This window comes from Glandiceps talaboti, chromosome 4 (assembly GCF_964340395.1).
Source record: "Glandiceps talaboti chromosome 4, keGlaTala1.1, whole genome shotgun sequence".
In the NCBI taxonomy this organism is placed as follows: Eukaryota; Metazoa; Hemichordata; class Enteropneusta; family Spengelidae; genus Glandiceps; species Glandiceps talaboti.
The window spans coordinates 6,427,001-6,454,254 of NC_135552.1; the positions used below are offsets into that span (position 1 = coordinate 6,427,001).

Here is a 27,254-nt window from a genome sequence, read left to right on the forward strand (position 1 = left end):
TAGGCATCATGTACATGTACATAGATATACCAGTAGACATTGATCTACATCAGAGATTGATAGCTCAGATTGGAAGCAGTAATACACTTTATAGCCTAGATGATATCTGAGTTAGTTAAGTCTCAGAAAGCAATGTACATGTGTACTGGTAATATTACAAATTGGTTTTCTAAAAGTAGTGGCATTATTTCTTAATAGACTAGATACTTAGTGTGATAATGTCATGTACAATTATCAACAAAGTGATGAACTCTGCACCATCACTGTCTATGACCAAACAAACTATAGTTACTGTACAACATTCACTAGGAAACTGCACAGTGTACAAACAACATGTCTTGGAAAAGAAACTGATATCCCCATTTTTAATTTCAGACAAATTTCCATGTTTTGAAAGAGCACTGACAGATGGATTTCACTTCTAAACTGTTAAATAGTATTCTCAGGCCTTCATGATTGAAAACAGATTTCTCTCAGTTCACATAACATACTCCAATCTTTATTTTCAGATTCAAAACAAAATATTTTTACTTCAATATCCTAGATCAAGCAGTATATATATTCTGGAACGGAAAAACTGATGGTCTCCCTTTTCTTATCATTTTACAGGGACTTACGTGTAGCTTCATAATTGAAAACAGGTTTCTCTTTTTTCTCAACCCTTGAGTTCATTTAATTAACCATTTCATTGTTCAGATTGTGAAGTTATTTCCCATTTCAATTTCAGATTGAAATCAGGTTTCACACCATTATAACGTTAGACTTGCAATATTCACAAATGTCAGCATACATGCATATATATGAGTTGTAGAGAGTGGTAGTTTTTAAATGGCACTTTCCCACAGTGTGTTCATAACACACAATTACATGTAATATCCCTAGCATGAACCTATAGCATACAATGGCCCTTACACCATAGGGAGCATGCAACTCATTGCAGCCTCTGTATATATTGCCTATACGATTGAATCCTTCAAATATCAACTTCTATCCTACAGGTTCCCGATCATACAGCTGGGTTGACTGGGCCACAATCATCATGGTTCAAATTTTGACCATGGACTTACAGAATCAATTTTCAGTGGTGAGACTTGAACATCAACTTGTACAAACCTCAACTCCCACCCCAACCCCAACCCCATCTTGTAAACTTGCTACCAGGAAAAAAAACAGCAGTAAAAAACCTGAAATATCAAGGCAACAATTTTCTCAGGAAACCTGTGTCTATGGCGTTGTGATATGTATCAGCATGGAGCAGGTATAGTATTGATCTGGGCCAGTCATTCTATTTATTTGTCTTAGTATTACCCACCCATCACGACTCCTCCATCCTAACATAACCCAAACTTAGAGCACAGCTCATTACATTCATCTGAACTTTCCCTACCTGAAATAACTATACAAGTATCTTTGGCTCTTCTTTTCATAGTCTTGTATGCAGCATCAGCAATGGCAAAAACATGTGGAGGTCTTTCATAGATTTCCCGTCCCTTGTACCTATTGACGATGTCATCTCCATAGATTCTCAGCGTCTGGTATGGATTGATGGACACACATACTTCTCCTATGTAACTGTAGATTTTACCTTTCTGGAATCTGAAACACAAATCAAAAGAAGAAAAGTTCTCATTACAACGTATTTAAATTCTTTTAAATTTCAATTACGTCGTCTTATTTCAAACTTATTTGAAACTTATTTTTTATTTACTTCTAAATATTCGGATTTCATACTCATTCTTTGATTTTTTTAAAAATTTAATGCAATGCCATTCTTTCATTTTAAAATGAACATAACCATTTGAAAATACTGCTGAAAGTGGATCATTTTCAAAACGATCCATTTTCATTCGAAACAGAGTCGTTTAAACAACCAAAAGGGCAATGATTCACAACCAAATACATGTATTTGACCTCAGCATGACCCCCATCAATGATGTACTTAGTATGAGCTTAATTGTTACGCATTTGACGATGTGTATATGTTAAATCATGTCAGAAATGTTTGTCGGTCTGTCAAGAATATGCATGAAAATGAACACAATATTGATTTTCATCATTTTTACATCTATATATGAAAACATTGTTGTGTTAATGCAGTCGAAGTATACAATAAATGAGCCAACTATCAATCATCCTGTATATAGAGGATAATATATCACTTTACATCAGAGATTTAAAACACGTTTTGAGATATGCAAAAACATCAAATGAATATTCCTTTTTACTTGAGTGAATTGACTAGAAAAGACAAACCTAGTATGATTGTATTATCTATCTAGCCTGTTTGGAATGGATTATACGATTATTGGATTTGAAATAAAAATCAGAAATAATGCCATTACCGGGTATATGTTTTGTCAAATATATATAATTTATTTATTGAAGAAAGTAGACCCACACACTATTGAAAGAAATGCTTGCATAGTTTTTGTCATGACAATTGGAAGTACTATGATCATTGTATCAACCGATCTGTGTGTAGCCTAGAATTCAAGTGATAAAGATTTCGAATTTTGTTTTACCCTCAAAACTACAAAATCCCCATATCGCCTGGAGTCTCTCTAGGCTAATCTGTATGGAGAGGATATCACATACATTTAGTGCTATACTATTACTGGAGGTTAACCACTATGTCACCACCTTGTGAGAATCATTGATTTCTATTACGAACCATATAGTCATAAACTACTCAAATGGCACATACAAGGTTTGATTCCAGTCCCATTAATGATAGCATGGGGTAAAACTAGTGGTATCAAATTCTCAGCGTGAAGTCTTTCAAAAAAAAAAATAACTTCTTGTTTTAGTTAAAATGTTAAAACTTGTCTGGCAATAAAAATGAAACTCTACAACGATTGCAGGATTTGGATGTCATCAGTATAAAATTGCCAGATAAAGTTTAGAAAGATTCTTATATAATTTAATAAGATGATTTTTGAGAGTAAATTATAATTATTAATCATTCCATTTCTTCAAGTTCTAACACAATATCCAATAAATATACCCATTTATGGTTGTTGTTTTTATTGATTATTGTTTACTATTATTATTGTCAAATTTTTTAATTTCCATAAGTTCATTTTAAAGCTATTATGTATCTGACAAAAAAAATCACTTGTGGGTTACCTTAACCTCTTCCAGTGACCTTTAACCTTTAGACAACATTTTTGGTCTTTAGTAAAACTTCAAATCCTTAACTTTGACATCCTACATCCTGTTGTTAATAGCTGAATTGTAAAATGTTAATAGCTGAATTGTTAGAAAAATAATGTACAACTTCTAGTTTCTCAATTCCTTTCACATCTATCATCATGTCATCATGTAGTTATGATTTTGTATTTAGTGATTTGACATCATAGCAAACCACAACCCTCTTTACGACACTGTCCAAAACAGGTTTCATATTTTGTTGCATCAGCATAAATACGGCTTGCTAGAATGGTGCTATGGCTTGCTAGAATGGTGCTATGGCTTGCTAGAATGGTGCTATGGCTTGCTAGAATGGTGCTATGGCTTGCTAGAATGGTGCTTTGAATGCTATAAATAACAACAGAGAGGAAGGTTTAATTGTATGATCAAGGGTAGTGAAAGTTAAACATTCTAATATTTCATGGTTTATTTCAGTAACTTAATTAGTAAATATCATGGTATACTATAGATCCCTTATTCAAAGAGAAGTACAGGCAGACTGTATAAATGTGAATGTACACAATATACATCAAATATCAGTTTTCATTGCTGTCAATACTGCTATGAAAATGTCAAAATAATTTGAGCATATAACTTTACAACGGATTGTCTTTTCTTACAAGAAATTTATCAAAGACATGAAACTGTCTGTCTTTTTCTCACAAAATACACCACTCTGTACAAGGAAATTTTGGACATAAATTTGATATTTCTGCAATCATTGTCGATTGCAAAAGATAAATATATATATACAAAACAAGTTCAAAATATGTACTTGATGTCATCATGTTCAGAAAACATTAACGTGATTTTAAATTTATATAAACAGTGTACAACATTATCACGACAAATACATGTAAATATTATCAAATACAAAATGAAGCAATGAAACCAAACTGGAACACAGACCACTGCCACCAACTAGAAACAGTTTTGCCAGAGAATGTTGAAAAACTATAATAATATCAACATTTTAATAAATCTATTTTTTCCATAAAACCAAAGTTGGTCTCAAGTGCTTACAAAACAACAAATATGAAATTAATGATAGTTTTCATAATTTTAAATCTTATTAATCACAATTAATTTTGTTTATAAATTTGGATGTAGTAACAATAATTCAAACTTCAAAGCAAAGCTTATAAAATATACATGTACTACACACTGGTAGTCAACGACACTGGTACATGTCATGCATCATGCACATGGTACTTGACCTCTGACCTCAAACATCTAGGTACCCTTTAGCCCTGAGCTGACAGCAGGTGCTTATATTTGCATAACTTTAAATAAATGATGTGACCTCATTAAGGTTCAAGGGTCAAACTACCTGTTTCCTTATTGACATGACAAGGAACTTGTTGTTGTATTCCTGGTATTGCAATAATGAACTATGGTGAAATTTTCAACCATTTGTGGCCAGGAAAGTCAAAATACCACAAACTTTAATTTGAAGTGGTACTAAAACTTCTAAACAGACAAATTTGATCAAAAATGTGGTTTTTTGGAACATATCAAGCTCATTAACTCCCACCAAATTGTATAACTATTTGTCATGTCTTAATAACTTTATTTGGATCTTACATGTACCTCTGAATTTCTCTGTAAAGATTTAATTTCAGAAAACCCAAATCTGATGTAGGTCCTTCATTTATCTTTGTTGTTTATTTTGTAAAAGTGTACAAGGAACAAACTGTCATACAAATCTACAGCACAGTGTGGAGAGATTTAAAGAACTAAATGCTTGAGATATTCATCCCTGGGACACATTTGACATTAAAATGACCAGTTTATTTAATATTTGCAAAAAATATTGGATTTTTCACAATACATGTACACGTACGTTGTATACCCTGGGGTGAATGAACTGATTACAGGCACTGGGTGTGGTCAACATCAGTGGACCTTAATACCTTGGAAAGATGGTATAAATGTGTAACAGCTATACCAACAACATGTCACAAATGTACAATTACTGGCTATGAGCTGTAGAGATTATAAATTTATAAATCAATGTATTTACACTATTTGGCTTAATGCCATGGATCATTCACAATGTGACATGATAATCTAGTGACTAGACAGTGAGTTTGAATCTGAAGATCCCATTTATTCCCCCCCCCTCCCCATTCCACCTCAATATACCAGTAACACATCGTATACATGTTTGTGTATACATACATGTGTCTGTATGTGTGAATGTGTCATACCTCTTGACTTTGTGTCTGTGTCTATGCATGTGTGCATGAAAGTGGAAAAGAATAATTAAGAAATATATCAAACATTTATATAATGATAATTCAATGAGCTAGGCAGAAGCTTAATACTTCAAGTCTACTGTGTAGACAATTAATATTGACAGAAATAGGTTTCTACTTAATAGTAGGTACAGACATTTTCTGCTTAAAAGGTAATGTCGGTACTCATAATAGCATTATGAATAAAGGCTTCATAAATCTAACGGGGCATTAAAAGTGAATGCTTTCAAAGACATTACCAATCTATTGTGTAGAATCCTCCAGGCAATTTATCACATGGGAAGGAAACCATGATGAGCAGAAAAGCTTCCTGGCTTAATGGGGAATCAATATGTAATTCAGAATACTCTGTGTACTACGATGTAAACCAGTGAGTGGTAGATTCTAAATGCATTTATTTATTTCATGACTCATCTCCAGTATTCTGCTCTTCAATAACTGTTATTGTCTATCAAAACATGTAGATTTGGTACAGGTGGTCAAATAACACACAGTTTAACCTTTGGATATACACATAATCAGTATTTCATACCCTGTATTAAAACATCACATGTTTTTGGTCACACCCCAGACATTCCATGCCTGCAGTTCCGTATCATGAGAACCCACACTGATAACTTTGTGTAGTGTACACAGAGTCATAAACCGTAAAGTTAGGCTAAAGAGATGAGTAAAACAGACTAGCTACTATCTTGTCAACATTCCAGTTGTCAAATTGTGACTTTACAAATTGCTGTAAAGTCTGTTAAAATACTATAGTCCATCTGCCTAAGAAGAAAGCCATGACGTAAATTGAAGTGGAGTGAGAAGATGTCAAATGTTAAATTTCAAATTGAAGTGGAATTTCATCTAAGGTAAAATGTAACTTATGAATTACACATAAGGCCTAAAAAAAAGTAATTGTTTGGTTCCAGTTAACAAACCCCACCTAGCTTTTCACTGCCAAACCTAAACTTGTTTTTACATACATTTTGTATTCTAGAAAAAAAATAATAAGATCGCAAAAAATTCTCACGAGAAATAGTGGATGTGGAAACTGCCATCAACTTAAAAACACAATATAAAACTCTTCTTCCAATCTGTAATGACTGTACATCTGATGAGAAACAAATCAGAGCATTTGGAAAACCTGAACTAGACACTCGCATAGAAAAAAATAGAATGCAATAAAACATCTACCTACCTCACCTATTCTAAAACCAGAACCACACAATTTTTTTATTAGGCCTAATAATTAGTAATCTATCAAAACTGTAAAATGTACATGTATGCTGTGAGCAACACTACTTAAGGAGAATGGCCGGAAGAAAGGAAGGAAGGAAGGAAGGGAGGAAGGGAGGAAGGAAGGGAGGAATAAATGAGAAATTATAAATTGATGGACGGATGGATGGATGGATGGACAATGAACAAATCATCCAACCAATGAACAAATGATCAAACAAATGGAATGAACACAATGGATGGATGGATGGATGGATGGATGAATGGATGGATGGATGGACAGATGGATGGATGGATGGATGGATGGATGGACAGATGGATGGATAGATCATATGGACAGATGGATGGCTGGATGGATGGATGGACAGACAGATGGACAGATGGATGGGCGAGAGGGTATGTGGGTAGGCCATGGATGGATGAATGCATGTCAAGATAGAAATCTCCCTGTCTGTGCAACCCTGAGTACTAATTTTTCAGTTCAGTGAGTCTGCATTATGTAACTAATTACAGATTAAATTATTGGCAATACTCAAAATGTTACCACATACAGACACACAGCTGATACCAGCTTTTATGTACAAGTCAAACTGTTACATAAGTACAATATACATTTAGCACTCAATTTTCTTCAGCCATGTCTATAATATTGTCATTGACAATGACATGAATGTACATAAACCTGCCATAGCACTATAATAACTAATGTCACATTGGAAGGTCAGAGAAAATAATATGAATGGTTCTAATTAACTTGCTTTTCAAACCATTGATGCATTCATGGTGTACAACTATGTGAAGGGAAGGGTTATTTTTATATATTTGCTTAAATGTATTCAAATGTATTTATAATTATATTTGTTGTACTTTTCAGTTTAGTTTACAGACAAGTATATAATAGTCGTGATGTTTTGAAAATAAAGTACAGAATTAGAATTAATTTATCACATCACATACACATTTCCTTGTTTTTGTAAATTTCATCATCATCATGTACTTATTATTTTGTCAACTAGTAAGTACTTTGTTGTTGTCTGTATCAAGAGTTCTAATTAATTAAAGTGACATTTCACTTGTTCAAGTTAGCCATGTTAACAGCTCTTATCAAACTGTCCATTTGCTGGCTTTATCACCAACCTGATGAACCTTTTTTTAAAAAAAAGATATTCTGTGACACTTTTCACATCTATAAATGTAATTCACAGGTCTATCACAATGAAAAAGAAACAGGTTGATAAGACACAAGTCTGACTTGTCATCACTATTCAGAAATATATTTTTAGTTATTTGACTGAACTGAACTAGGAAATGAGTACACAACAAGCAGGTATTTATATGTGTACATGTGTGTGTGTGTTTGTTTAAAGTTTAGTATCAAAAGCCTACACATAACAATTAACATCACATATGGGTACACTATATCAATATTTAGTAGGCTTTTCTATAAACATCACTACCAAACCTTACACATGGTATGTGTCATGACATGCTACAATACAAATTTCAAACTATTACAAATTATAGCTAAAAGGATGTAGGTTTGGTGTTTAACTCATAAAGCTATACATACATTTCTTATTTCAACAAACACAGCAGGATTCTTTGCCCAATCATATTGAACACTGATACATATATTAAACATTGCCATTCTTTCACAGTGCAGTAAAAATGGGCTTCAAAATGAAAACATTACACATGGACTTGATGATTTCAATGACTGCAATTGTTTATTTTTTAACTGATAACTGTAATTAATAACTATGAATATCAAATACATGTAAGGTAATACTATTTTAAACACAACAATTTTTTTTATTTTGATTAAAATTTCAATCATTTTGCAAGGAGGCAAATCTTACCGTAAATTTTTGAGGATTAACTAATATCCTACTGGTTGTAATATCACAGCCCACTGTCTCTTACAAAGAATCAAACTTCAAAGATGATAGGATCTCAGATTCAGATTTAAATATGCAACTTAGGTATATGGCCTTTATTTGAAAACAAATCATAGTAAATACAAATAACTTGTCCTTCAGTTTTCAAATTAGCCCCCTCAGTGTCCAATTTAGTAAGAGTCCAATTATCAACTCTACTATCGATTACTAATTATTTTGATTTACATTGTATTAGTATTACATCACTGCAGCTTCAGATGAAACATCCGACATATTAGACTTCGAGGGGTCAGATTCGATAATGGTATCTGCACTGAGAGAAACAGCAATTTCCTCTTGATCAAGATTGGCACTGGCAATGGGAGAAGAAGTTGGAGCCATATAGGAATACATCTTCCGATTCTTTGTTTTTTCTTGGCCTGAGTAACAAAATAGTCACAACATACACATGCCCTACATCATGCTATTTAATAATAATACAAAAACTTAACCAAGGACCATATCAATTTCAAGACACTTCCCAGAGAGTATGAACTACATGTATACACATATCCTACTTTCCAGAGGCTAGGAGCAATGAATATATGTATGACCTTTGACCCAATTATGGGCGATATAGTTTTCATGTTTTTTTCAAGATCTTATCAAAAGTATAGTTTCCAGATTGCTGATTTCTGAATTTTTCAACGAATTTTTGACAACTTTCAAGCAAAATGTAAGCATTTTATAATTTTTATCCTTTAAAAAGGCCTTAGTTTCTGCTGATATATAAACCTTTGACCCCTAGTCTTTGAATTATTGTAGCATTTGTGTGCTTGTAATTTGAATCTGCCAGGCTACAACGCTAGTACTGTACCCTGCCACAAGTACAACATAACCCCCCCCCCCCCCCTCCATGCCAAACCATAGCACGGCCACACAGCCAATTGATCCATTAACAAAATCTAAGATATTACTGTAAAGTGTAACCCACCAACTAAATCTTAAAAATAATCTCTCTACATTACAATCTTACAGAAGGCTATCACAGTCTAACAGATGGCTTTTATCAAACCCAGTCTGTGTACTACTACTATAATAGCCTTGGGCTAATTTGGAGTGTTTTAGATTTCATACTCACAGACTCATGTATTTCTGCCAGGTTGTTTTAAAACAGTTCCATATGTGTCCTTGCCAATGATCAAATGAGCATAAAGACTAGACAAGTACTATCAAATTACTCACACTTCTAACTATATGTTACATTATTGTTACATTGCAAGCCCAGCATAGTGAATGACCCAGGCAGACATAATGTGATGGTGATGCAACTTCCACATTATTTTGTAGTAAAACTTGATTTATTAGTGTTTTCTGCAAAGGTAAAAATATCCAGGATACTCCAGTCCAGGCACAGGTATTTATGATTAGCAATATACATACAAGTACATGTAGTAATAGAAGAACTTCAACATTTACTCAAATTATTGCTAGGAAACCCACTGACACTTGTATATAGTGAATATACTATAGCTTTCCATGATACATTGATTGATATTTGGTGGTGAATCACACAATAAAAAACCTTGTCACCTGTCTATTTACTTGCAATATATGTTTTGTATTCAACCCCTTGTCATAAATCAATACAAAAAATCTACAAAATGATTTTTTAACAATGTACACATTGATATTTATTGACATGAATAAATGTCATAAATGTGATGATATAAAAGTTAGTTCACACACTATTAACTTAAGTAGAGATGACATATTTTACTCTATGTACAGTGTTTTTACTTACATATAGCTATTATACCTTTAAATCTCAGCAGACGTCAAACTCTATTAAAGTCACAAGACTTGGACATACAAATACATGTAAATTGCAATTTTTGAAATTACCACAGGGAGCAGCGAGCATGTGATTGAAAATTTGATTTTGATTTGTTTTGCTTGAATGTGCGGTGGAATAAATCCACATGGGACACAACCTAAAGTTAATGAAAGGGTATAGGGTATGTCCATAGTGACTATTTCACATAGTATCAATATTATATTATATAATATATATTTTTTATATTGCAGAAAATCCAATGACGAAATGTGGTTTTGTTAATGGATGCAATAGAAATATTATTGATATTAATTTGTAACTACACTGTCCTTTATGTTTGTATTTATATGTTCAGTGTTTCCGCTGCCATTCGCCAAACACTAAAATGGCGAATAAAACCTGAAATTGGCGAACTGTTTAGTTACCCTGTTCGCCACTGTGGCGAACTCATTCTACGGGGGGCTTGAATGAAGTATCGTCGAGATGAAACCAATTTTCAGCAGGCTGGAGTGGCCATTCTTTTGCTTGCCGTAGTGCGCAGTCTCAGAACTGTGCAGACTCGACAGCCTAGGGAGCTTGTACGTCATCGCATAATTTCACCAATGAAATCACGCCACTCCCAAACCCCACCTATTAGCAGTTCACTTTCAAATTTGAGTGACATGCACGTCTTGAAGATTCTGAACTCTCTCCGCCATTACGCATTCCTCCTGCCTCGTGTCGTCGCTTTTGTTTGTATACTGTACTAGGACATTGATTATTCATGACCTCACGAACACATGTACAGAAAAGTCTGTTTGACTGTGGATTCAAAGGATGTGGACCGGAGTCGAAAGCGGCCACGGAGACCGCTACATGCAGGAAACGTGACTCGCCTGGCGCCCAAAACATCGATGATGGAGGTGAAACTGCAAGTTTCAAAAAGAAACGTAGACGGCAAGTGCAGGAGGAATGGTTTGGAGAATTTCCTTGGTTGTTGTACAAAGAGGAATCAAAACAATTCTTTTGCAAAGCATGCCAAGCAGCAGGACAAGACAATGTGTTTACGTCTGGTAAGACATCAGATATTCCGAAAAAAGACAATTTCATAAAACACCAAAAAACTGCTGGGCATAGACTTGCAACACAAGCTCCCCAGGCAGCGTCTGATATGAGACGATGTACAGTGACGACATACAACAGAGCAAAGTCGGCCATTCTTCATGATTTGTCTTTATTTTTCATTTCTAATAAATTGACACGGATCACTAATTTTTTGGCTGGCTAATTGTGGCTAATCATTTTTTTGTATAATTAGCCACAATGGCTAGCAGCTGAAATTAGCCAGAGGAAACACTGATGTTGTTGTTGTTGTTGTTGTTGTTGTTGTTGTTGTTGTTATTTGTTCATTTATTTGTTTATTTTCATGTGTTTTTGTAAACATAAATTAACTAAGCCTATGCCCCTGTGATAAAACTGATTTTCTGCATTTCTTTCTTTCCCTGGTTTATTGACGAAGTAAAGAAAAGCTATATTGACTATATATATAATAAAGTAAAACTGTAAGTTCAGCTATACAGTATACTGTTCACAAACACTTAAGTTTATGTCAAAACTATTGTTACTATAGGAATGACATCAAAATTTGGATAGCTGCAGTGAAAACGTACTTAGAATGTTTCTAGACATTGGAAACCATCCTTTGAAATGACTCAATGTTTGGTTACAGGATAAGACACATTACTATTAGTAGCAGGTGAAACTAAGACTATCTTTAATAGGTGTATTTCCCTGGAATTGTTTGTTTTAGCTCCATCCAACTAAGAGTGACTGTACAAATCATACCGATACTACCCATTACATTTCATTTCATACCTTTGTTGCTTTCTACAGCTGAATCATCGAGGGATCGCCGAACGACTGTGCGTATCATATACATTTTATGTTCCCCAAGACCGATTTAGTTAGATAAGAAACAGGCTTCCCACGACCACTCATTACAAATATAAACAACACCACACTTCTGCCGACAAGCAGGCACTGCATGTGCACACACATATCACCACAGGGAACCATGCAAACCGACTGTCATATATTAGGATAAATGGAAGTACATGTATACACAATAAAAGAGACCCACTTCCACTCATCAATGAATATACGATGCATTCGGATGCATTCGTGCTCATACTATCGATTGCGTTGACCCGTCCCGTTTGAGGGAACTAGACACATCGTGATAACTGTGGTCTTCACAACATTATTTTGCATAAATTTCACCAGTGGGATCTGTAAGTGGGGTTTCAAAGATATCGGCACTAAGGGAAATCAAAACACTTCTCTGTGCCATAACAAAGCGTCATTGATACTATTTCAACTTCCATGTTTTGACTGTCGCACTACGACAGTGATGAACACGTTAGCGGCTTTCACAGTCATTCATGTTTCAATATCACTTGAAAACATCTACAAATCTGTTTGGAATTACTAAACTATTGCTGAATAATTATTTCAGGCGATCGAACTTTTTGGTTTTCACGTTAAACAGAAGTTCCTGAAATCAAAAGACTTTTTACGGTTTGTTTTGTCGTCCCGACTATAGTATAAATGATGATACTTGGACGCACACGTCAACCAATTTCTTCCGACTTGGATGATACACGTAAACCGACTGCCAAAGCAAGGGGTTACACTGTACATGTAATGCAGACATTGTTTGTTTTCTTGTACCTGCAACTCTAGCTTTGAGGATTACCTTATGCCAAATTCTAGACGGGTAGGCTGTTTAGACACGATGAGGTCCAATGTACATAAACAACAACACTGCACTCTATACTACGTACGTAACGGCATGTGACCTTGTCAACGAAAATTACCAAAGGTGCCATGGTACAAGCCGATCGTTCAATCGTAGTGGCAACACTTATAGGACATTCACGATAATTGAGTTGAATAGACTATGGAGAGAGCATCGCTAAAATGTTCCTAAGGTTCTAAGTTTGGCCACGTTTGCGTATAAAGTGAAACGAATACAAAATTTATGTAAATCCGGAAATTATCGATGATGAGATGTCACGTTTGACGTGACCTCTACACTTCGACTAAATTGTCGTAGATAGCGTGGTATTGCGAACGTTTTTTCAGTACTAACAACAAGTTGATCGTTCGACTGATGTTGATTCAATCCTTCTATTAACGTGAAAACCAAAAAGTTTGATCGCCTGAAACATGTGAAATAATTATTCAGCAGTAGTAGTTTAGTAATTCCAAACAGATTTGTAGATGTTTTCATGTGATAGTTGAAACATGCATGGCTGTGAAAGCCGAGGACGTGTTCATCACTGTCGTGGTGCGACAGTCAAAATCAACTGTGTATAAATTATGGAAATGTGCGAATAAAACGAAAACGAAGAAATTACGTTTCTTGTGCGTCAGTTTTAAAATGACTCGGCCCCTAAGTTTGATGTTGCGGCATACTGTCAAGCATGAAGCAACACGTTAATCGTACGTAACAGATACTCACTACATACAGGACACACTTCAAGTTCAGTTACAGTCACTAATACCAAGCTAATAGGTAATACGTAGGCTAAAACCATCGATGGTTCAGCAAATATTATTGAAAATTATATGAATTTACGTCTTTCAATGTGAGAGTCAGTGTGCTGTAAGCATGGAGGTCACTTGCAACTTTGAATCAATACACTTGTATGTGTCAAAATCTAATCCTGCAATGTGATGACTTTCAATAGCTTGTTTGTGCCGAGGACGAAGAGTGTGTCTGTGTATCAGTAGGGGTCGGATGATGTTGTTTATATTTGTATTGAGTGGTCTGTGGGAAGCCTGTTTCTTATCTATCTAAATTGTTCTTAGGGAACATAAAATGTGTATGATAGGCACAGTCGTTCGGCGATCCCTCGATGATTCAGCTGTAAGTAGAATAAAACAAGGTAACCACAGGTCCAGGCTAATCCACTAAATTTGTCTGATTAATGATTATACTGTTATACAGGGAACGTTACAAATCACTATAAAGAAAGCATGTCTGTAATTTGTTTAAGTCTACACACTAATATTTAGTTCAACATAAAACTTTACAATTCATAGACTACAATACATGCTACCAAAAACTTAAGCAAACAATTTCAGGTTGAAATTTGAAAGTGAGAACATGAATTGATTCTGATTTTGAATAAGATTACATGTATTGTACATCTATATGCAGTCATCTTTAGCATGCTGTTGTTACATTTAATTTAACAATATCAACAGTTACAGCTAAAATGATGTACATGTAGGTTGCTGTTTCACTCCTGGGACATTATGTTTTTGACAAAGAGCTAAACATATATGTCGTTTGTGTATTTCAATTCTAGACTCACAAATAACAGACACACAAACACAGCAGGACCATTTGCCCAATCACATTGAACACTGATTGGCATTGCTATTCTTTTACAGTACAGTAAAAACAGGCTTCTAATGAAAACATTACACATGGACTTGATGATTTTAATGGCTGCAATTGCTTATTTTCTAACTGATAATCAACATTTCAACTTGACTACTTCTACATTCCCACTGTTCACGACACCTTTATAGTTGTTTCTTTTCCATTAGAAGTGTCTGAGGGTGTGTATTAAATCATAAATGTCATGTTGCATGAGTGAAACACCAAGCCTAAATCATTTTAGCTGTATTAGATGTCATGTAAGATGGGTAAAACACCAAGCCTCCATCATTTTAGCTGTAGTTTATTGACATATCAAACACCACTGATACAGTTACAGAAACACACTAACGGTTTTTAAACTAGCAATAACATGACTATTGTGACTTGTTTAGGAGACATATAGAATGTAGTAAGTGCAATTATTGAAAGTGTCAGAGTACTTCATTCATGTGAAGTCAGGTCTGACACCTCAGTGTTAAACACTTGTTGAAAGTTTATCTCTGTTACAATATACTTGATCTCAACAAGACCACCTCTCTAGTACCACTTACTTTCATTCAATGACACATAAAAGTTTATTTAACCATGCCTACTTGTAAATTTACAGGTAGTGGGGGAATATGGAATTGTCTTCGATTGAATCCAGGCTTGTTGTATTAATTAAAATACTGTCAAATAGTACATTTTAACTATTTTCATTGGGTGTGGATTTCTGCAAGAGTAAAATGCTCATGAAAGTAGGTACTTTGAACTGGTTATACCTTCCTAAAGCAGCAGAAGATGTACATGTCTGCGCAAAATGGCTGATTTCCATTTTCCTCTTGAAAATATGGAATTTCAGAATAAACTCAGTAATATATATAATTATATATTTTTTTTTAAAAACAAGAAGAAGGTATAACTATAATATTATTCTCCAATACGTTCATTTGTTCGGCCAAGGAAAATGCAAATGACCTAGGGGGCCTTGTCAATACGAGTCACAAGATGAGTAGTGACAAAACCCTTTGGTCACAAGTACTTTACAGCTGAATGAAGAAAAATGTTGGAGAATAATTATATCTTCTCAATAATTTATGAAAATTGGGGCAAAATAATAACGATTTAGAACGTTTTGACTCATATTCTGACCACCACAGAACCAGTGACGTAGACACAGGTTGTTGTGACATAGAATGACCAGGGTATAGACAGTGCAGAAGAAACCCACTGTCTATGATATAATCCATATTTTTTGTTCAAAGGCAATTAACTTGGCTTGTGCATGGTACATGGTGTAAGTCATATAACCATTTTTCTACACAACCGGTCATACATAATATAAACATCTATCAGATTCTCCTGCAGTTCCTCAACATATCTACATGTACATTTAATGTTTGTCATTTTTTAGGCCAGGTGATCATTACATTGTCTAAATTTAGACTTCACCTGACCAACTTTTATTGATAACAATTATCTCACAACAACATGTGAAACTAGGCATACATGTGCATATTGTAGCTGGGGACTTTTTTTTTTTTTACAAATTTCCCCCAATGGGCCATGTTTTAAAATAAACTTGAAACAAATACAGATTCTGCCAAGGGTTTTTTTGTTGAAATCCCCCCTTGTGTTGGAAATCAATAAAACAATGGACGGTAACCAGAGATCAGGCCAACTTCAGAAAATGTAAAAACAATGTACTAGAAATATGGACAATTAATTCCCCTATTTTACTGGGACTTTTTCATAAACTCCCCTGTTTGGATATAGGTACGTATGATGAAACATTTTATTTACCACTGGGACCATTTTCCAATTTCAACCAGGATGGAGAGTGATGTACAGTAATCCACTTTTCACTGTCAGTTTGCAGTTGTGTAATCATGGTAACAAGGCGGTGGAATGCAGGTAATACGTCCATGATTTTAGAAGTAATGTAAAATACCTTCAGACTTTTGGTGAGGTTTACTTTCGAGGTGTTCATCACAAAAATGGTAGTATTTATAATTCACACATAACAGTGTTAGACTATTAATTGAACTTTGCTTACTTAAAAGTGTTACATGTTTCCTGGAGAACACAGCATTGTTTGAATTTCACAGTCTGTACTCCCAGTGATACATGTAGTTTTATATTATTATAATTTGAGTTATGGAAACCTTCCCCTCAGGAAATCACCAAAAAATTTCACTTGATTTTCCTAATGTGATCAATCTGTTTGTAAAATTATACCACACAGAGCCTGTAAGACAGATTGTTATTCAGTTCTCGTCTGTCTTACTGCTAGCCTGTTTACTGGGCTGTGTAGAGATACATCGTTAGCTCATCATACCTCCTGGCCCTCATATCATCAGCTTGTCTTGAGAATAGTTTAAAAGCTGGCAATTATGTATTGGAAATGTTTACCAAATAGCCAGATTGATCAATTAAGTATGCAGTGCATACTACCATGACAACTACATGTTGCAGTCAGACTGTCAATATTTAAATGAAGTCATTATGTAAATGAACGTATGTTATTGAGATGATCCCAGGAGTTAAACATTACATTATTTAAACAATAATGTATGCCCTCCCAGCCCATAATGGGCGAAAGCAAACTTTGAACGACATAATGGGCGAGGCGACAGCCGAGCCCATTATGGAGTGCAAAGTTTGCTTGAGTCCATTATGGACTGGGAGGGCATACATTATTGTTATTATTTTATAATTTTGCCAATTCCAGTGAATTTGTAGACCGAGAAACGCAAAACAACGTATAATATACACAGCGCTGAACATCGTCTGCCATGTTCGGCCCGGAAGCTGAATACTAATCATAGCGACACACGTACGTATACGTACACACACATATACACTTCAATGAACTGCTGTGAAGACAAACTTGTTTCATGAATGTGTTGTATTTTTAAACAGTGGAAATGACAATCATAAGTAGCAACATACATTTCGAAAAAATACCTAGTCGTACGAAGAAACAGAACAAATAAGCTTGTATTGTTATGCTCGTTCCGGGGCCGCGATGCCCAATAATGGAGTACATTATCAGTAATAATGTACAGCGATGACGTCACAAAATTCACTGGAATTGGTAATGCTATAATATAATAATTAATATGATTTGTGTAGTGACATGTTGAAATGTACATGTCACATGATTAATGTCAATTAACATACAGGATTTTTGATTACTACTTTTGGGGGTACCTGAATCAGCTTAACTTACTCTCAAAACAAGCTGTTGATATGAGGGCTAGTAGTAGGAGGTATGACCAGCTGATGATGTAGCCCAGTACAAACCAGGCTAGGGGAGTGGTGTATGATAAGTGAAGTGCAGCATGATTGACATATCATACCTTTTATACAAATAATATGAAACATAGCTTCACCTGTCAGGGTCAGATTAAATTATGTATTCAAGGTGGAATTAAATATATCAAAACCACCTGTTGGCTTCAATATACCTACATACAGTCTTTACCATGGCATGTACATGTACAGTCTCCCCATGGCATGTATACAATGTACAATGTAGTTCTGATCTAGGTCACCTTGAACATATTACTTGTATATTATATGTCATAACATTTACATTTTAAATGTTTTCATAGGAATTATTTTGTAAATAAGAAAAAGATTCCATCAATATTACACGGTCTCAGATCCTGAACTAAATTTGAATTTACAGAATGAAATACAATGTGTGAATGTTAGTGGGAGTACAATGTAGTGTATTTAAAGGCAAACTGGAATTTGTAGTTTTAATTTTTAACCTGCTCTTATGATAGTAACTTACACAAACCAGAAGTCAGTAATAAAGTTCTAATTGCTAATTATCTGCAACATGAGCTGTTGATGTTGAAAAACTGTTTCAAATTAAAACCCAACACCATTATTGAAATTAGCAACTTTTGTTATTAAAAGAGATTTGTAAACTTATTTTGTATTATAAATGTATTATTTAAGTACCTGTCAAAAATTTTCATTGTGAATACAAAATGTGCATTATGGCTTTCAACTTGACTATCTCTGAAAATATGAACCCAATGAATATATATGGAAACCTAATATGTACATTTCAATTCATTAATATTGTCATTCTGTGTTACATTATGGCGCTATGATTACAGGCAACTCATTCAAAAAATCATAACATACATGATCTATATGGCATTCATATCATAATCACATCTAGAAGATCTCATAGTATAAGTATAAATACAGAATGTGCACCCACATTGTTTTCTAAAGAATAGGTAACCAAGCATTGTGTGTTTATTTAGCATTGCCTTTGTCAATTTCATATGTACATCATGTATGTATTAAACTATAAATAACAGCATGCCTTCACATCTTGAAATAGTTGGCAGAGACAAATATACTGTGTTTATGTAATACATACTCTGTATACATATGTATTATACAAAGTCAAGTATCCAACATCTCATCAAATATATGTATACCAGTACAAAATGTAACTTGCAGTGTGTTTAAAATTAGACTGGATGCAAAAGTGTTCCGTAACAAAACCACAAGTGGAGGTCTACATCATAACAATACCATATAGAAACTAGACTAAAAATATGCCTTTAAAAATACTTAATTAAAATTTACTGTGAATGTTTTTTTTATTTTGGGGCACAATGATTTTAGCAGAAAAATACTTTTTCACATTTTGCTTTCATTTTATTTTGACTAGTCCACAATTTGTGACTACAGACTAACAGAGTACACAACATGACTTTGTAACACAGTGTACTGATTGACACTTACATCATGGATAACTCTGCCTTTCTTGCATGTACATATAGTCCGTAAGATACAGACATTCATGCCATGCTATCAGCCAGCACTCACTATGTGATGGAAGACTGATAGGGCTGAACAACATGACGTATCTTACAGTCCCCTAATGCACATGTACTTGTTCATAATTTATTGGTGAAAGTGATTCCATTTCGCAACCGATTTATTTTGGCACAAAAATTACTCAACTAAATGCTACACACTAAACTATGTTTGGAACCCAAATACATACATGTACATATATGTACATTCACATAACTTTTTTGCCATTCTAACAAATCATGTACTATATTTCAAGTTTATTGCCACTATTAATAATTTACAGTAAGTTATGTTAAAAATCATAAAAGTCTCTTGGCTGTCATAAACACTAATTCATTAGTCATAACAGCCTCCATTTGATGATAGGAACCATCCACTCCCTCAACACTTAGTTCTATTGGAATATCATTTCAGGATATCAGTCATTTTAAAACTAGAGTGTGTACTATATAATTAATATACTTTATTACTGAATAAATTGTATCAGTACATGTTTGTAAAATATGGCTATCAAGGACACCTGTAATTCATATTTTTTGTCAGTGCTTAGTAATCCGGGTATGTGGGCCAATAATTCTACTATCAGACTCCAGCCTTGCAAACATGTATGTATATAGTCCTCCAGCTATCAACAACTAGCACAGCATTTCAGCAATCTCTAACAACCCTGGCAAACACAGACAATGTAAACTAATCATAAATTATACATCTCCACCCAGTTTGTACATAGATCACCCAGACACTATCAGTTAACATCCTCTCATTACTGACATTAGCAGTATACATGTATGCACGGACATGAACCTGACATTTACATGTAACTTGTAAAGGCACTGATTACTTCTCAGCTGTCGGGATTTTCTGGATTAAAGGATCAGACTGTGACTTTCTAGTTTAGTCTTGTAATTGACTTCTTTGAAGTAAATCTGACATTGTGGTCAGCTATTGTAATAAATCACAGATTAACATCAGAGATAAGAGATGACCAGTTTTATCATTACCCATGTGTACAATACAAGTACAACTTACATACATGTACAAGTACCCCTCAGATCCAACCAACACATAAATGAAGATACATCATACAAGCAGCCTTGCTCTTGAGTCTTGGTTTATGACTAATACATAGATTACATCATCCATACATGTAACGTACAATTCAGCTCATCTGTACGTGTTGCTGCACAGCAGTTGCCAATAGTAATACACATGATGACCCAAATCCAGGAATGTCTGCTGAAATGTAGCATGTAGGTCTTCAATTTTTACATAATTCTTCACTCCAAGGAAATGACTTTTTAATTTAGTAGCCTACTAAAGTCAATTATTATTACTGTATGCTAATTAGTCTAATGATGCTGAAGTAATCTGTTACTGTTATTGTAATCATACACTAATTGCTACTAATTGCCATTTACAAATTGGTCAATTAAGGTAATCTACATGTATTCAGGACTATACTGTTAATTTCCTGTAGTTATAACACATTCTCGCTACATTAAACCACAGACCCTACTATAATAAGACTATGGGTCAATATTACAATTAGAGTTCATGCCACACCCAAACACAAACTGTCAGCAGGGAATAATTCCACACCCTATCTGAGTATGTAGGAAGTTAATGCTCACTTTCATCCCACACAAAATTACAGTGAATACTATTAAAATACGATTGTCACTCTAGCAATTATCCCTCAATTAAACTTTACTGCTAGAAAATTATAATAACCAACAGAATAAAGCTGCTAGCCCATAGACTTGGCTGTAAATTTAACAATATCATTCTCTGATGAACAAGTACATGTACAATGTATGCTGAATCAGATAGCCATGTATCTGGGCTGGATTAACAATTAAATCATTTTACTATAACAAAGAGTAACTTGATGGTGAAATTTTTCTGTAATAAATAAAAAAGAATGGAATGATGTTTTGCATGGATGTAGTCTTACATATGATACTGTAGTTGTAATATTTAGCCTGGGATACATTTTAAATACAATATTTCTGAAATGTGTTCTGAATGAAGACTACAAGATAGCATAGCTTTTTAACACATAACTTTATAAGTCTGTACATGATAAATTGATTGCATCTTTTCAAATATTTTTGCCTGGAATCCATGCTGATTACATTATATGTTGTTATAGACTCAGTCTGTAAGTGTAAGATATGTCATGTTGTACAGCCCTATGAGGCTTCTTTGTTTGATGAGTACTCGCTGATAGCATGGAACCAATATCTGCATCTGACCAACTATATAATTTATTTCTGAAAGTATTTTGTACAACAAGGCAGCACAGTTTCTTAGCATGTTTCACTTAAGTTATAATCATGTTGTATGGCATCTTTTAAACTCTCAGCTGTACAGGGAGCTCTAACTTCACAAGACATCAAAAATTAATCTCAAGACATGAGTCATTCGGTACAAAATACACTAGTTACACCTACAAGACAAATACAGCATTGTTTATACACTCACAGCATACTACATATTACATTACTCTGAGGCTCTATTTACAAAATGACATTTTCAAATGAAAATGCAACTATTTTGTTGTGTTTGCACCTAAGTCCTTTTGTTTTAAACAGAGAAGTCAAAAACACACATGAAAATTCAACGATTTGAAAAAGATGCCAAAAGTTGATAATTTTCAAAATGACTCATTTTCAGAGTCTGTGTAAACAAGTAAAAACAGTCAGATTTTAAAGTAACCAAAAAAACCCAATAATTTAAAAAGGCATATATATTTGATCTCAGAAATTAACCCATCGATAACATACTTACACATGTTTTGGTGTAAACCATACGGTCAACAACAATAGTCAGTATATCGTGTAAACACATGAAAACGTATTAAAATGAAAATTGCATTATTAATAAATTGCATAATTAATTTTTAGGGTTTTTTTATTTGACAAAATTATCATGTAAACACAGCCTAAATGAAGTTATCTGTAAATAAATAGTGACTGAATTTTGTTGGAATTTGGTTTAACAATATCACAAATGATGATTACCCATACAGCAATCATGCATCATTCTTAACCACCCCTAAACTTTAAAGGCCCATGATTCTATACCAGGACATACCAAGGTTTTTACATACTATTATCTTATCTGAGGAGCCATAAGAACTTAAAGATATGATACGATCTCATCAACCTTTTGTTCTGAAACAACTTTTTCTATCTTAACAGCTCAGCCAGATAACTGTTTTTCACCCCTACATTTTAATCCTAATCTGATAAGCCTTTAAACTCAAAATCAGAGATTACTTTATCTGGTGGGATAAAACTTAAGCTGGATACTGTATCTTTATATGTTGAGTTGTAATACTATGTCCCAAAGATATGCATCAATCAAGTGTGGATGTTTCAAATCAAAGATGCGAGTCATCACTCACTCACTCACTCACTCACTCACGCACAATAGAAACCCATGCCGTCTTGACTGCCATGCCCTACATACATGTATACTGTATACACCTGTAATAGATATTTTGGGCCTAAGTTATCAGCTACAAAAATTTAAAAATAGTTACACCTCATACTACAAATACATATATGTATGATCTGTACAGTAGCATTTTACTCAAGACTTTGAATAGCATCATGACTTGTTTTTGAAAACTGGTATTATTTCAGGGTTTCAATTCAGATACATTTCTCTCATTTTTCTTTCTTCCTTTCAAGTTTCATTCTTTTTCATTTTAATTTAAACTAACAGTAGGAAAGATTAGCCTAGAATGTTTCATGGCCTACTATGACTTTTAGTGACAGATTTACATCATTCACAGCGTAAACTTTACATAAGACCTCAAAACAAGAATGACTCATTGCCCCGGTGTGACAAGGTGACCCACCTTTACAGTAACATCACGTAAACACTTTAGTTTCTAAATGCCATTGTTCATATAAACTTCAATGAAAACAATACAAATTTGAGGGAAAGGATGCATAACACAGTCATGGTTATTATTAGATAAGAAATTCCAAATCAAATCACCATTATTTTTGTTTTGCAATAAAAGATTTAAATTTGCTCATGATTTCAAATTTATAAATAGCTTCTGGAAATGATGCATGCTGTATATCAAAACAGGATAACAATGAAATGTTAAACACTATTGTCAGAAAGAAGGGTGTGGTTTAAAAAAAAAATTCATACTCAAAGGTTTGGATCAGTGCAAGTAAACTGCCTGTCAAACTTGGTCACGTAGTCTGAACTACAATATTCAGTGAGATCACCCTAAAAAAAACATCCTCAAATGATCCTAACTTATAGAAAAAAGTTAAACTCGACTTTCTGTCACTTTCAATTGTACTAGTACTTTTGTTTACATTCTTGGATTGAATTTATGGAACTGTCAATCCTGTCACAACAAACATCCACCCACTCAAATTGGTGAGGTGTATTTTTAGAGTGTTGTTAAAGTCACCTGATGTGTTTATATTCAGATCTAAGGTGAGCTGAATCAGAAAGAAACAAAAACATTACATCACCATCAAGAATATGCACAGAAGACTACTGGAAAACTGCCATGAACTGTCATACTTGTCAGAACATTTGGTGAGGTATATTTTTATAACATTTTACCAGAGTCACCTGATTCTGTAATCATGCAGACAGGTGTGCTAGTGAACTTCATAGTGAAACCATAACATTACATCATCCTTAAGAACAGCCAAAAGGACCACTGGAAGACTGCCATGAACTGTCATTCCAATCACAATAAACACCCACTCATTGGGGAGATGTATTTTCAGTGCTGTGAAAGGTCACCTGATGTGTCTGTAATCATGCAGCCAGGTGTGCTAGTGAAGTTCATAGTGAAACCTTGGACCCCTTTTGGGTAGGGTCTATGACGAAACCAAAACATTACATCATCATTAAGAACATACAGTCAAAAGGAGCACTGGAAGGCTGCGGCTGCCCATGTACAATGTACTGGTTCAAGTCATGACGATGTGTTCCCCTTATGGTTCCCCTAATTAACAACCCAGATGACATATGCCTTTGAATGGGAGTCTGGTACTATTGCATAATTTTGGCCTAAATTTAACAGTGATGTCCTCATTTGAACCTACAGCTATATAAAAACAGTCAACATACTCGATGCAAACAAACATGCATGGAGGGTGGCTGGTGACAGGTACTGGGTTAGTGGCAGTTTTTGTATCCTGCTAGAACTTCGCTGTAAATTGTGGTTGGCATGCTATTGCTACTGTACAAAGTAAGTCTCATTTCATTTCATTTCTCCAATAGATGTCTACAATTTTGAATTTATTTCAAGGACATTTACTAGCAAACCACTGAGGTTTTTAGCCTTATCTTGTTTTTACAGTTGTCAATTATTTGCGTTTGTGGTATCCTACCTGGTATTAGCAGGAAATACATAGATGGGTACTTCTAAGTTCTATTTCACAAAAAGCATTTTTCCTAATATACCTTTTGTACAGATACTGAGAGTAGCTAAGACTACATTCATTCAAATCTCTAAAATGCCACTGGCAGTTCCTCTTCCTCCTGGTTCAGTGATCTCAACTTGATACAAAAAGTTGAGTCATCAGATTATTTTTCTATTTTTAGTACATTTTTTTTTCTCTTCTTTTCATTTTTAAAAGAATAATGAGCCATTTATAAATCCTAAAATGCAGAAAAAGTATAAAGAAAACAATTTTTCACTACATCCTGGGCATACACATACAAGCCTAGAAACTTGCTAATCTGGCTTGACAATGTCATTTGCAAGGAAAGATATGTAACGTTATGTCAGATAGCCAACTCTCTGGACATGCTTCATTTAGAACCAAATGCACAGGGCATATTAAAGTGAAACAGTCAAGATTGCAAATAGTAACTGATTCACTCAGTCTGAACAAGTACATATATATTTTTATACAACGTGGAGTAAAATCTCTTCACCATTCCTATGTGTGTCTTTGACTTTTAAATACAAAGTAAATCCTACATTATTGCTATACATGTACTAGACTAAGTATATATATATATATGTGTCTTTGATTTTAAATTTCCAGTACACCATACCATAGTGTCTTTTACTTTTAAAATTGGAGTAAATCTCTACATCATTCCTACAATGTATGTGTGTCTTTGATTTTTTAAATGTCAATAAATATACCATTGCAGTCCAGAAGTGTTTTTATGGTAATATTAATAATAGTGCTAACTTATGGTCCTGTAAGGCAATTTGTAAGAATAGATACATTTACTTTCCTGTAAAAGTATTAAGTAATATTACAAAATCATAAATCTCCATACTTGACGGGATTTCTCATAGCTTTTGACCTAAATTACTGACTCACTGGAGAGATTTATTCAATTGACATCATCTCCCCTTTGAATTGATTACACAATACATAAATTACAAGAATTACCAGGAAGTAAATGCATCAAGTTACGTATAATGTTGAGCTGACAGTGCTGTAAGGCTTAGAGAAGCTTTCTGTCAAAGTACAAGATAATTCTGCTCTCTATTTCTCAAAACCTAAAGACTTGGCTGTCTGACACAACATACAGGCTTTCCAGATGTTCTAGCAAATGACATTGTCAAGTTAGATTGCCCAAATCTCTGGGCTATAAAATTCTCACAAAACTGAAATCCTTTTCTGTTTTGATGTAAATGTGGTCTGGCATATTACAGCTGCAGATTTATTATTTGATAAATACATTGGTTCAAGTTGGAGACGATGGGTTGGGTCAGAAAATGGGTCGGGTACCGTAGACCCAGGGGTAAGGTGAGGTGGGGGAGTGGACATGACCACTTGTATCCAAGGCTCAGGTGTTCATACTAAACTTAGATGTTTACTGGGGTGATCGTGTGTGATATCACAATCTAACAGTTACTGCAAGAGGTCAAATACCTTGAATGATATATGTATGCTTCATGGACTTTACCACATCTTGACTGTGTGTGTCCTGGTACCTCAACTATGTTAATGACTCAGTGCTAGGTTTACTAGATACTACAGTTACTGATTACAAAGTGGTTAGGATATATATATATACTACACACTTTTTAAGATGTGGTCAAGTGTTTATGAAGTATTGGTTTGTCCATTGTAGAGTCTAAATTGGATGAAACATTCCACCATTTTGAACTTTCATTTAATCAGTTTGCATTCAAGTTATTGAGGTCTTTTTTTTACAAACTAATACATTTTTTGTAAATCCTCACATAGTCTGTAAGATACAGACATTCGTGCCATGCACTCATTATGTGGTTAAGAAGCGGCAGCCTGATAGGGCTTAACAACACAACATATTATAGTCTAATCCACACAGTACAATTTGTGAAAATGCTTTCTACAGCTTGGAAATTTCATTATTGAAAACGAATTGTTACATTTATATCAATGATTCTTACATATCATTCTAACACACTACTCCATCCCTTCCACCCCATCCCCACCCCCACCCCCACCCCAATGGATTTGATAATAACTCCGTTAACAAGGTCACCTAATGTCCTTGGTGTAAAAGTAATTCTCAGATGTTCAAAGAAATACTCAACATATCCATTGAAACTTTATATCACAAATCTTATCACAAAGACATGATTAATGTAGAATTTTTGCAAA

At 34.3% G+C, this 27,254-nt stretch overlaps 1 protein-coding gene across 1 annotated transcript in view; it reads right to left on the bottom strand.

The window, feature by feature from the left end:
* The window catches only part of LOC144434566 (unconventional myosin-Id-like), a 58,707-nt gene that overhangs the window by 27,216 nt on the left and 4,237 nt on the right, over window positions 1-27,254 (bottom strand). Inside the window, exon 2 of the mRNA XM_078123035.1 lies at window positions 1,388-1,596. Coding sequence (XP_077979161.1) covers window positions 1,388-1,596 — 209 coding nt within the window. The remainder of the gene's footprint in view (window positions 1-1,387; window positions 1,597-27,254) is intronic.